The sequence below is a fragment of the Rhinopithecus roxellana genome, chromosome 8, assembly GCF_007565055.1.
Source record: "Rhinopithecus roxellana isolate Shanxi Qingling chromosome 8, ASM756505v1, whole genome shotgun sequence".
NCBI lineage: Eukaryota > Metazoa > Chordata > Mammalia > Primates > Cercopithecidae > Rhinopithecus > Rhinopithecus roxellana.
In genome coordinates, this window is record NC_044556.1 from 100,552,910 (window position 1) to 100,566,364 (window position 13,455).

General features: G+C 35.5%; 1 protein-coding gene across 2 annotated transcripts in view; it reads right to left on the reverse strand.

Moving 5' to 3' along the window:
• Positions 1-13,455, reverse strand: part of ERO1B (endoplasmic reticulum oxidoreductase 1 beta) — a 67,725-nt gene that overhangs the window by 2,869 nt on the left and 51,401 nt on the right. For both annotated transcript variants that reach the window (XM_010384668.2, XM_010384670.2), the window contains exons 10-15: positions 10,436-10,462; positions 6,811-6,903; positions 6,432-6,678; positions 5,244-5,313; positions 2,062-2,148; positions 963-1,096 (exon numbers count right to left, since the gene is read on the reverse strand). In XM_010384668.2, coding sequence (XP_010382970.1) covers positions 963-1,096; positions 2,062-2,148; positions 5,244-5,313; positions 6,432-6,678; positions 6,811-6,903; positions 10,436-10,462 — 658 coding nt within the window. The remainder of the gene's footprint in view (positions 1-962; positions 1,097-2,061; positions 2,149-5,243; positions 5,314-6,431; positions 6,679-6,810; positions 6,904-10,435; positions 10,463-13,455) is intronic.

The window sequence follows — 13,455 nt, forward strand, 5'->3', positions numbered from 1 at the left end:
TACAAATTTTTTTTTTAATTAGTCAGGCAAAATAGCATGTGTCTGTAGTCCCAGCCACTCGGGACGCACAGGTGGAAGGAATGCCTGACCCCAGGATTTGGACGCTGCAGTGAGCCACTGCATTTCAGCCTGGATGACAGGGCAAGACCCTCATTTCTTTAAAAAAAAAAAAAAAAAAAAAAAAAGCGAGGGGACATATAATAAATCTGTTTTTAATTTAACTGTTTCTTTTTAACTTAAAACACATGTTAAGAAAAACAAGAAATAATCTGTGTATTACTTAGTCCCCTATTGTTTTTTTTTAATTCTTCCTCAAGTTGACTTTTTTCTCTTTTTCCCCAAGGAAGCACAGTATTATTTTCTGTGATTCTTTTCCTTCTGTTCTGTATTCCTCAGTTGGCATTACATGCATCTCTGCCGGCAAATTCAAATTATTTTTTAAACCACTGGTGATATAAACAAGCAAGCAAATTATATGTCTGAATACAGAAGTAAATCATGTAGAAATGAGTGAAAGAAAAATGACCTCTGAGCTTCAGAAATAAAAAGCATACTGCAGGAAAGAGGGGAGAAAAGAACAAAATAGTAATGAAAATTTAAGAAAAATAAGGAGCAGATGAAGTTTTTAATTTTCTTTCATCATCTTCTCAATCACACATTTCTTACTCCTGCTATTGTAGTTGAACAAGTTATAGCTAAGTAAAAAGATTATTAGAAGAATATCTTCCTCACAAAATTAAGGCGGCAAACTGAAAAACACTGGCAATTGGAAACTCAGTTTTTCCTATGACCTGCAGAGAAACTGGCTTGTCAGCATTAAGGCCTCTCGAAGTTAGTACAGATACAATACAAAATTTTTTTTGTCAACAAAACAAACCCTACTTTTAGCAGAGAAGATTATCTTTGCAGTTTGTTGAAACCCAGTGGGAAATCAAAAATCTTCAACACATAATAGTTCTTACCTTCCAAAAGCATTTAAAAGAGCAACTATTTCCTGTCGGGTGAGTTGGAAGCCTTTAGATGGACTATTCTCTGGAAGCTTTTGGATTTCTTTTTCAGAGAATAATATCTTCAGGGCAGTTCCTAAACCCTGAGTCTAAAGAAAATACCAACAAACTCATAATTAACTTTATATAATAATAACTAGTATAAAGGCTTAAAGGAATATACAGCCACTGTTATGACAGTTAGAAAATTCATATGAACTGAGCTTTTCACAAAAATGTTACTACAGTTTCTACTTTCTCACAGGTTATGCATATGATAAACATATCTGAGCTGTTAAGGAAACCTGAATAGTCTAACACTTATTGAATACATATCATACTATTCCAAATTATTAAAATGCCTTTTTTTAACCTTGAAAATATCATATTAGGATTACAATGTTCAATTTGTAACCATAAAGGATTTTTTACAGCTTTTAGCAATTCAAAACTCAGAGATTAATGATACCTACACTTAATAATTTCCCAATTATTAGCACTACAGAAAAAGACATATTTGATTTCAGTGTAGCCTCCCTCCATTGTAATAATTTTGTCTCTTAATTTTCTATGAATTATCATCTTTGTAAGAAAGAGATAAAATATTCACCAATCCTTTTGACATTGGCTTACACAGAGTAATAGACCTGTCACGCGGAGCTTTCCTATTTTGACTAAGGGAACTTCTTTTGCTCATTTCAACAAATTCAATGACCAAGACTTGATATTTCAATCTTTTTATATAATTACCTTTTACCTTTCTATATACATATGTAAAATACAAATATACTCGGTTCGTAATGACCACCAACTTCACAAATGAATCTGGTATCATACCAATAGATACATAGACACAATAAAACTAAAATCACTAAAGAATAATATGAGAAACATCCTTTCACATACATGTAACACGTATACCTTAATAAATTTCATCAACAGAAAAAACACTTTGGATCTGCCTATTTCTAAATTCTAATTCAATGAACAATGAGGACATTTTAATAAAAAGCTTGCACTCAGTGGAAAAAATAAAGGTTAGCAATGGCTTCAAAAGAGAAGACAGTACATGTACCTGTAATTTTCCCCATAATCTGCATTTGTCACATCCAACACAGTCCATTATACGGGAGATATTCTTGAAATGTAATCGGAATTCCTCCTAGCAAGCAGAAAATATTTTCAGTCTAATTAGACTTTTAAAATTGAACTGCATTTGGCTAAATGATAAGTTTTGATGCTTATTAATAAATCAGTTGTGTTTTTCGTTTGAGAAGGAGTTTTGCTTTGTCGCCCAGGCCAGAGTGCAGTGGCGCAATCTTGGCTCACTGCAAACTCCACCTCCCAGGTTCAAGGGATTCTCCTGCCTCAGCCTCCCAAGTAGCTCAGATTACAGGCACATGCCACCATGTCCAGCTAATTTCTGTATTTTTAGTACAGACGGGGTTTCGCCATGTTGGCCAGACTGAACTCCTGACCTCAAATGATCCACCCACCTCGACCTCCCAAAGTGCTAAGATTATGGTGTGAGCCACCATACCCAAACTGAGTTGTGTTTAGCAACAGTAAAGAAAAATATTAGAACTTATATAACACGGCACATAAAATACTGACATTAATGGAAATTATAAAATTCATTCTGTATATTAATTCAATAAACTTTTCACTTAGGAGCTACTTTATGCAAAGCACCAAAATATGCCCTATGGGAGACACAAAAGTAAATAATACATGGTCTTTACTTTTAAGGAACTTAATTGCTGCTCCCATTTGTTATCTACATACAACCAACAATAAATATGTCTAGTGTATGTTTCACTTATTTTTGATTCTTTGCTTTGTGCAAGCCTATATCAGAAAGCTAGTCCTAGAACAATAATCAATTTTTGTATCACTCCTTAGTACCATACTATGTATGTTTGTCATGGTTGCTCAGTCAATATGAATGATAACAGGCCTGTGTGACACACATGGTCCCAACAGTCCTCTACGTTTGCCAATGCAGTTTTTATGGAGATGCTTGCTGGATCCCTCTATTTTGCTGTAATAGTTTGCTACACTAGCCAGGCACGGTGGCTCACACCTGTAATCCCAGTACTATGGGAGGCCAAGGTGGGTGGATCACTTGAGGTCATAAGTTCGAGACCAGCCTAAACAACACAGTGAAACCTCATGTCTACTAAAAATACAAAATTAGCCAGGCGTGGTGGCACATGCCTGTAATCCCAGCTACTTGGGAGGCTGAGGCAGGAGGATAGCTTGAACCCGGGAGGCGGAGGTTGCAGTGAGCCGAGATCGCACCACTGCACTCTAGCCTGGGCAACAAGAGTGAAATTCTGTCTCAAAAAAGTTTCCTACACTGGGGAAATTCTCCTGCCTGTAAGCATTTGTGTGCAATATGCCTTTAAGGTTGGTCTCACCTCATCTGCTAATAAGATTGGTTAAGAGAAAATTTCCTCATTTGTTTCACACGGCAACTGTAGAAAATAAAAATCATTTTATTGCATTGAGGGAACTATTTTATTGCATGAAGCTGGAGGCAAGTAGCCTGAAAACTCTGGCTACCACAAGCCCTGACCAGCTGCCAAAGGGTTGAAAGGAATCAATACCTTGGCAAAGAAAGACAATATAAATAGAACACAAAAACTCCTGTGCTGGTCATATTCTCATATAATATAAGTTATTTGCAGCAGATAGAAAATGGACATAGCTTCTCCTTCATATATCTTTGACAAACAGCAAACACAATCCCAGCATTGTGTAGTTAAAAGCTTGTTGTGAGACTCTTAGGCTTTGCTTATCTCACTTTCCTCATCTACAAAAACATACATAATTATAGTTGCCCTACTACACAAGATCATTCTGAAGATTAAAAGTAGAACATATGTGTCGATACTTAGAAAACAGGAAGCATTATAAAAATTCATTATAAAATGAATTATAAAATTCATTATAAATTAAAAATTCATTATAAAAATGAATTAACATATTAAATACCAAAATGGCAATATACCTCTAAAACAACTGTAAAATAAAACAACCTTCCAACACTAAAATATAGTTGTGACTAAATTACTTATTTCAGAAATACCAAGAAAGTCTCACCAATGGAGAATCACTCAGTATTGATTTATTGGTTCCTATAGTACATCCACATCTAAAACATCTTGGGGTCAAATGTGTTTTAGAATTCAGAAGTTTTTAAATTTTAGAAATACAGTACATGTACTATATATTGTGAAACATCTCACCAGAGTGTGAGGAAACACCCTACAGTCAAATCCATTAATGCTTCTGTAGCAAAATATAAAAAATTCATACCAAGCAGAATTTGAAAAACAAAAAACTCCACAAAACTATGAGTATCTGCTATATTCTTACATCAGTTTAGGTCAGGTTTTGCTAAAAAATTACCTTGTACTAAACATGAGAAAATGTTTCAGTTTTTGAAACTACTCGGATTTCAGAAGTGCATATAAAAGACTGTGAGGCTGTACTCAAGGATTATTTGCGGCCAGGTGTGGTGGCTTGTGCCTGTAATCCTAGGTACTTGGGAGGCTGAGGTGGGAAGACAGCTTGAGGCCAGGAGTTTGAGACCAGCCTGGGCAACACAGCGAGACCCCGTCTCAAAAAATAAATTTAAAAGTAAAAAAAAAAAAAAGAATATTTGCCAATTTCAAATAGTTTTATGAACATTTTAAGGGTACAATTTGTTTCTTAATGTACTTTAAGCAAATGAAAATAAAGAACACCTAACATAAAGTTTGGTAATGTTCCAAAAACATTCTCCTTCTGATATCACAGGTTAACAGGTAGTTTTTACCTTTTAAGTTAGTCCAAAGGGACAACAACATAATAGTTTCAAAAACTGTAACATTCCATAAAATAAACTTTAGAAAAATATGTTATTTATGGCCCTCAAAGTGGCTAAAAGCTCATGGTATTTTGAAAGCTGCATCAAAACAACAATATATACTGATTTTAAATAAAGAAAACTTTCCCGCAACTAGTTCTTTTAAAAAGACATTTATAAAGGTGTTATAGGACACACTAATGACTAACGATTCACTAAGCAGTTGGTCAATAGGAACTGAGAAAGAAATATGGAAAAGGCTTTTTGTACCATTTGTGGTAAAATCCAATCAGACCAACTCCGACAAGCTGGAAAACCAGGAAAGAAAATAATTTAGATGAACAGCATTAAAACATAACCAGCAAGCTGCTCCTAACCCCATGTCCCAGTCAATAACTTTTTACCTTTAGTGACTTAGCCCCTTTTTTGTCGCCTGCAAACATGGATTTCTCATCAAAGTGCATGGGAAAGGACCTGATAAAATGATAGTATTGTAGTAAGTTACACATGAAAAATCCGCATACTCTGTATCAGAAATCTGATAAAATTTTCTATCCTTACAAATATTTAAAATTCATTATTTACTCTGATTTAAGGTTTGATAATGTAGAAAAGTGACAAACAGTTCACACACAAACTATTTCATAAAAGACTAAAGCAAGACACAGATGGCTGTTAAATTTGGTAATACCGTAATGTTTTAAATAAATGTAAAAAATTAACTGAAAATCTATGTAAAAAATAGGCAATATTCTCTTAATATTCTTTAAAAATGTAATACATAATTTACTTTAAACACTTCTTAATCTTTCTCCTCCATGCTTATTTCAAAAACCAGTAAACTTGAGTTTTCTTGACCAAGTGTTTTGTTTAAAAGGTTATATTCTAGAAGGTAAAGCTAATGTTTCCTTACATATCCATCCCAATGCAAACACACATATAATATCACCTAAATTTAAATATAGTAACTAGAGGCCAGGCACGATGGCTCACGCTTCTAATCCCAGTACTTTGGGAGGCAGAGGAGGGTGGATCACTTGAGGCCAGGAGCTTGAGACCAGCCTGTTCAACATGGTGAAACCCCATCTCTACTAAAAATAACAAAAATTAGCTAGGTGTGATGGCACACACCTGTAATCTCAGTTACTCAGGAGGTTGAGGCACAAGAATTGCTTGAACCTGGGAGGCAGAGGCTGCAGTGAGCCAAGATCGCGCCACTGCACTCCAGCCAGGGCAACAGAGCAAGCCTCTGTCTCAAAAATAAGTAAGTAAATAAAGTGACTAGAAGAATACAAAATTGGTAGAAAGACCATTACAGTAGCACTAAATTTTGATACTACATAAAATTTAGTGATTTTTAAAGCACTATTCTCAAGTGTGAAAATTTCTGGGGAAAAAAAAAGGCTTATTGATGCTTTTTCATCAACATTTTCAGACATATTTTTAAATTCTGTTGTTCTGTTGATCACTTTCCTTTTCTGTTCTACATCTCCCCTTGCTTAACTGTTAGGAGTCAGTTTTTGTGTGCTTTAAGTACTACCTCATTTGAATACAGAGAGTAGAATTTCAAATCACAGATAGACAATTCTTACTTTGTATCTTGAAAGATATTCAGTAGAAGAGTTTTTGTGTCAGCATCTTCTTCTGCATTTCCAGTGTAAAGATCGACAATTGAGCGCTCAAAATATGGAGCCACCTTTGACAAAGCTCGAAGCTCAATCAAGTATAAAAAGTAAAGATTCTTGAGCCTTCTCGGACCTTCTCCCTTGGTTTCCACAGGGTCAAAGCGGCGTTTGAATTCTTTAATATTAGGTCCCCAACTGGGCTTACCCCAGGTTTCTAAAGAGAAAGAGAAATACATTACATTATTTTAGTAAATAGGATTTTTTTTTCTGCTCTAAAGAATATGTATTCCCTCCAATAATTTTTACACTAATAGAAGGCAAAATCTCCACTTAAAAATATGATTACCTTCCAAAAGATAATTTGTGCATAGATGTAAATTGATGCTAGCATGAAGTCCCGATATGAGCTTATAGAAGACTCTTTTCTCCAGACACAAACCTATTCAGAAAAATATTGAAAAAGAAATCACACCTATTTAGATATCAGAAATATTGACTCAAGGAGGTTCAGTATGTAGGCTTATTTTTGATTGAAGAACATTACAATAAATCAAGGAATAATATAAAACTGATTAGATCAAGATTTTTTCACTAGAAGGCAAAATAAGATTTTGGTTTCAGAATGAAGTTAACTGAATATGATGAGAACTTATTGCTGAAAAAAGCAGAAAAGTTTGAGCAACTGGGAGTCAAAACACTATGGGTAAAGTTGGCAAGTTCCCATGTTACTCAGACAGCAACAGCACAGGTTTTCTTGTTGTTTAGGCTAAGAACTTACTAAAGTAAATGTAATTATAAAGTCACTGCTGGATTTTTTTTTCCCCTTCCTTATATGTGTTATTTGTTAGCAGAGAAATAAGGGTTTTATTAACCTTCTGCCCTGGAATTGTCTAATTTTTTAACCATATGTTCTACTTGTAAGGACCTGAAACTTGGAAAACAGAAATCCAGAAATTTCAACTAATTAAAAAAAAATACATGTTGACTATTTACTACTTGAGTGGAATCATATCAATGGAGTACACGAATATAACAGAATGTTATTTGATGGAGCCTTAAGCCACAGGGGCTTTTTTGCTGAGAACTTAAGAGGTCAAGATAGCCGGTCATCCTATCCTAACCCCTGCTCCCATTTTAAAAGATCTTCTCTCATAATAGGAGTAATGCACATTGTGAATGTATTTAATGCCACTAAACAATAAACTTAAAAATGATTAAGATGGTAAATTCTATGTTATATATACCTCACCACAATAAAAAAAGTTCTTTAGAAAAGTAATATTCTTTACAGGAAATTTTTTAAATAAATAAAAATGCAGAAAATTTTAAGAAGTCACTGGATATAGGGCCATTTGCTTTTCCCTCCTTCATCCAACAAGTTTTTAACACTTTTCCCATGCAGGGAAATGGGCTTTAACAGTGGAAAGTAAAATAGTATCATTTATATGCTTGGGGAATTTTTTTTTAATGTAAGAGTATTTATGTGGTTTTGTGTCTATTAAAAATTTTTAGCAATTCACTCTGTTTCTGTCCTATCACAGATGATTCTGAAGCACATGGCCTCTAATTGGAAAAAAATAATTCTTCTGAGATCTCATTCCCTAATTGGGAATTCTTGCTAGAATATTGAAATTGTCATGGATGGGGACCAAAATAAATTAAATTTTATTTTGTAGCTTCCTCCCTAAAAGTATATGGCAATTTTGAATGTTTATGATAACAATGGATACAAACAATATATTTAATACAACATTAAGTACTAACTTCTCTTCTACTAAAACTTTTCACCAAATCTATTATCAAGTAACAAAATATCAGATATGAAGTTCACTTTGGTTTCTTCCCGACCTCTCTCTCTAAGCGGTGCTTATGTCCAATAAAATGGATAAAGATTAGAGAAGGGACAGTAAGCAAAGCAAAACTCATGAAAATCCATATGCTTACAAACCAGGACCTGGAAAACTGGGAGGCAGTTATAATTTGCAAAGGCCACAAAGCCCTACACTGAAATGAGGCAGAGGATAAGTGAGGGGAGAGAAATAGAAATGTATTTCCACAAACTGTGAAAAACAGGTAACTTCAACCATATTAATAAAAAATAATGCACCAACTAAGTGCACCTAGACACACAACACACTTAGCAGGAAATTGCTGGAGAGCTTCTCCTGGCCTATATACAGTCTGTGCCAGGCTGCAGGGTATCTTTAATTACTGAGGTCCAGGCAAAAGCCTTCTCAGTCTCACTCTGAAGTAACATCTGCAAAAGCTGACTTACCAAGGCAGAATCCACCAACTTCTAACAACATATAGCAATTCAATTACACAATTTAGAAAATGGTTCTCTTCTTCCTCTTTTTGATTTAATTTCATTAAAATTCATTTTCAGCACCTAAACTCTCAGAAAGGTGCTGCATTTACTCTAACAGTAACATTTGGCATTTGGACATGGATTCATAGTTTCCAAAGGAAGCTTTACAGACATCATCTACACTCACAGTGTAAGTTAGTAGGATTGCTATTGCTCCTCTCCACACTCCAGATGAGGAAACTGAATCTCAGAAAAGGTTGAGTCAGTTGCCTATGAGGGAATGCTCTTTGGAACCACGTATCAATATTCAGGTACTCCCAACAGTAAGACTGGACGAATGGTTGATATAGTATACATAGAATCCAATATTGTTTCTAAATTTCATTCTCATTACTAACACTCAGAGTCTCTACCTCTTCTAGCCTAAATGCTACTTTCCACAATTTGTATCTTTAGAGTAGAGCTTATTAAACAAAGCTAAACATCTTCTACATAAGCGATTTTCTCATATAATTCCTAACAGAATTTGCACATCAATAATGTTCACCTTAATAATGGCCAATGTATGCGCATAGTTCATTGCAAACAAAGAAATAGGCCAGGTGTGGTGGCTCACACCTGATATCCCAGCACTTTGGGAGGCTGAGGTGGGCAGATCACTTGAGGCCTGGAGTTCAAACCAGCCTGGCCAACATGGCAAAACTCTACTGAAAATACAAAAATTAGCCAAGTGTGGTGCCAGGTGCCTGTAATCCCAGCTATTTGGGAGGCTGAGGCATGAGAATCACTTGAACCTGGGAAGCAGAGCTTGCAGTGAGCCGAGATGGTGCCACTGCACTCCAGCCTGGGTGACAGCGAGACTCTGACTCAAAAAAAAAAAAAAAAAAGTAATATTCATAAGATAACATGACCAAATGACATGCATAAAATAGAATTAGTTTTACTCCGTAGTACTCCAAAAAGGTTATGGCTATGAAATATCAATTTTCCTATGTCATCCAACTTGCTTATCTGTTACTAATATATTTTAATTTTTAATTTCATAAACTAATGGCAGTTTGGTAAATTTTTAAAAGCATTATATATCCAATTATTAACCTAAGTTATTAAAATCCTACAACATTTCACCTTTCCATTAATAGCATTTGATATTTACAACACTGGAAGTACAAGAATGCAAAAGCATATAATACATCAGGATCTATATTGCTTTATCTTTTAATTAGACAAGGTTAGACTATATTAACATGGCAAACATGTTTTGAACCTTTTGAATTCATATTTATCTTCCATTAATTTTATATATAAAAAGTACTTTCTTGCAAAAGGAATGTCTCCACTTTTATAATATTTTGCATTACTCGTTACTAGAGAAGTAGCTTGAATGAACATTACATACAGAACAGAAATAAGATTGGGGAAACAGTTATGAAAACCTGATGACAGTATTTGGCCTGTGTATTTATATAAACCTGGTTTTTAGCTGACCACTATCTTCAAAATTTTCACATAATTTTATCCCAATGTTAACCTAAAACACATTTTTTTCAAACATTGTGAAAATTAGTTGACTAGGTAATAAAATCCTAGACCTTACAAAAATATGCTAAATAAATCAGTATTTTTTACAAAAAATCCAATAAATTTAGAACAGACTGTTTACCTTCTAGCCATGTGTAGAATGATTCTCCTGAGAGAGAAAGAAATGTTAATTAAAATATTATATGGTCATTTATAAAGTAGGTTTATAAAATATTTCTGCAGTCTGCAGGGCATGGTGGCTCATGCCTGTAATACTAGCACTTTGGGAGGCCGAGGCGGGTGGATTACTTGAGGACAGGAGTTCAAGACCAGCCTGGCCAACATGGCGAAACCCCATCTCTACTAAAAATACGAAAAATTAGCCGAGTACGGTGGTGCAGGCCTGTAATCCCAGCTACTAGGGAGGCTGAGGCAGGAGAATTGCTTGGACCCAGGAGGCTAAGGCTGCAGTGAGTCGAGATCATACCACTGCCCTCCAGCTTGGATGACAGAGTGAGACCCTGTCTCAAAAAAAAAAAAAAAAAAAAAAAAAAAAATGACAGATTAAGTAATCTCTAAAATGTCTACTGCTTCGGGTAAAATAAAAAATAGTCATATGGTTCTAGGAAATAAAGCCTACAAATAATTTAAGTAACTTTAAGCGAGTGTTTTTACAAATATTTTGACTATTAAATTTTTTTTTTTTTTTTTTTTTGAGACGGAGTCTCGCTCTGTCGCCTGGACTGCAGTGCAGTGGCCGGATCTCAGCTCACTGCAAGCTCCGCCTCCCGGGTTTACGCCATTCTCCTGCCTCAGCCTCCCGAGTAGCTGGGACTACAGGCGCCCGCCACCTCGCCCGGCTAGTTTTTGTATTTTTAGTAGAGACGGAGTTTCACCGTGTTAGCCAGGATGGTCTCGATCTCCTGACCTCGTGATCCGCCCGTCTCGGCCTCCCAAAGTGCTGGGATTACAGGCTTGAGCCACCGCGCCCGGCCGACTATTAAATTTTTTAAGAAAACATTTCAGTCAAAATATTACGAGCTGGGCACAGTGGCTTGGACCTGTAGTTTCAGTTAACTCAGAAGGTTGAGGGAGAAGGATTGCTTGAGCCCAGGAGTTCGGATCCAACCTGGGCAACATAGCGAGATCCTGCCTCTTAAAAAAAAAAGTATATAAATCTTATTCATTGAAGGTGTAAATATCTGAACACACGGAACAAACATTTTAACAATCTCAAATTTGCTTTTCATAACAACCATAGTGCTTTTTAAATATTCCAAAAAAACAGTGAATTATAATTAACACAAACATCAAACTATTGATTATTCCATTTTCCTAATCCAATAAAACTAAGAATATTTTCTTAATTTTCTTTTTTTTTTTTTTTTTTGAGACGGAGTCTCACTCTGTCACCCAGGCTGGAGTGCAGTGGTGCGATCTTGGCTCACTGCAACCTCCACCTCCCGGGTTCACGCCATTCTCCTGTCTCAGCCTCCTGAGTAGCTGGGATTACAGGTGCCCGCCACCACGCCCGGCTAATTTTTTTGTATTTTTAGTAGAGACGGGGTTTCACCGTGTTAGCCAGGATGGTCTCCATCTGCTGACCTTGTGATCCACCCGCCTCAGCCTCCCAAAGTGCTGGGATTACAGGCATGAGCCACCGCACCTGGCCGAATATTTCCTCAATTTTCTAAGACTAGTAAGTTTTAAGGGGCAGCTAAAAAAATCTCTTAATTTTCGATATAATTCTTCAGGAAAGTTAATACTAATATAATACAGAAGGGCTTAACTAATCTGTGTACTGAATGCTGAAGAACATCTCTGGGGTTGGGGAGATGCTGGTCAAGGGATACAAAATTTCAGTTAAAGAAAAGCAGTAAGTTCACGAGATTTATTGTAAAACATGGTGGCTGTAGTTAATCACAATGTACTGTATTCTTGAAAATTGCTGTGATTTAAAGTGTTTTCGCCAAAAAAATGGTAAGTATGTGAGCTAATTAGCTCAATATATCCATTCCACAATGTATACATATTTCAAAACATGTTAAACATGATAAAAATACATAATTTTTATTTGTCAACTTAAAAAAAAAAAAAAGAACTATTCCTGGCCCTATAACCTTCTTCAGAGTGGGGGAAAAAGAAAGAAAAGAGAGCAGTCAATAAGGATCAGAATTGGTAATGCACTTCCTGAGTTACCTATCCTGTTTTTTGTTTTTTTTTAATTGAGAACGATAGAAATTATAGAAAAACTGAACACTCAGATGAGCTGAGTAAGGAGTCTAGGGATAAATTAGATGGTGGGGAATTACTTTGCTTACTGAGAGTCTTCATACTTTGCACAACAATGAAAACATCTAGCAAATTAATTCATTCAACATATAGTAAGGATCACTTATCATTATATCACTTGTGATTCAGAAAACTTCAGTGCCAAAAGGAAAAGTCTAGTACCCAGCGTACTAAAAAATATGGCCTCTATCAATCTAATTTAAACTACTACTATATAGTCTTACCTACCGCTAAAAAGGGTCTCTTTACTGTCTCCCCAAACATGCTTGACTTTCTCAACTCCCAGCTTCATGCTGTTTCCTCCAACATGTACTATCCAATTCTATGGATCTAAATCTGTCCCATTATTCAAAATTCACCTCAAATGCTACCTCCTCCAGTACGCTTTCCCACATCGCTCCCGTGAGGTACGATCTCTTTCTCCTCTAAGCAGCTATATATCATCTATCGTTTGTAGCAGGTATGGAGTATTTCTTTACCTCATTACCATTGTTTATGTATAGTGCTTATCTTTCCTACTATCCTATATATCCTCAGCTCCTAGAGGGAAAGCACTATGTTTTAAATATCTTCCTACCCTGGACAATGCCCATCAGTGTCCCTGAACACAGGTAAACATTCAGTTTAAATAATTATTTTGGCTATTTTGGGGGTATCTTTTAACCAGCATTCATTCAGTAATCAATTGTTTATAAACTGCTCGTCATCAAATTAAGTATTATATTGATACCTGAGGTTAGAAATTTCAAAGTCAATAAGAAAATAAAGAGGTCACAAGACAAATTATCTGGTAAAACTACCTTAATTCCTTCTCCCCACTTCCTCAGAACATATTCAAGTAAATTATATAATAACCAGAAAATGGGGAAC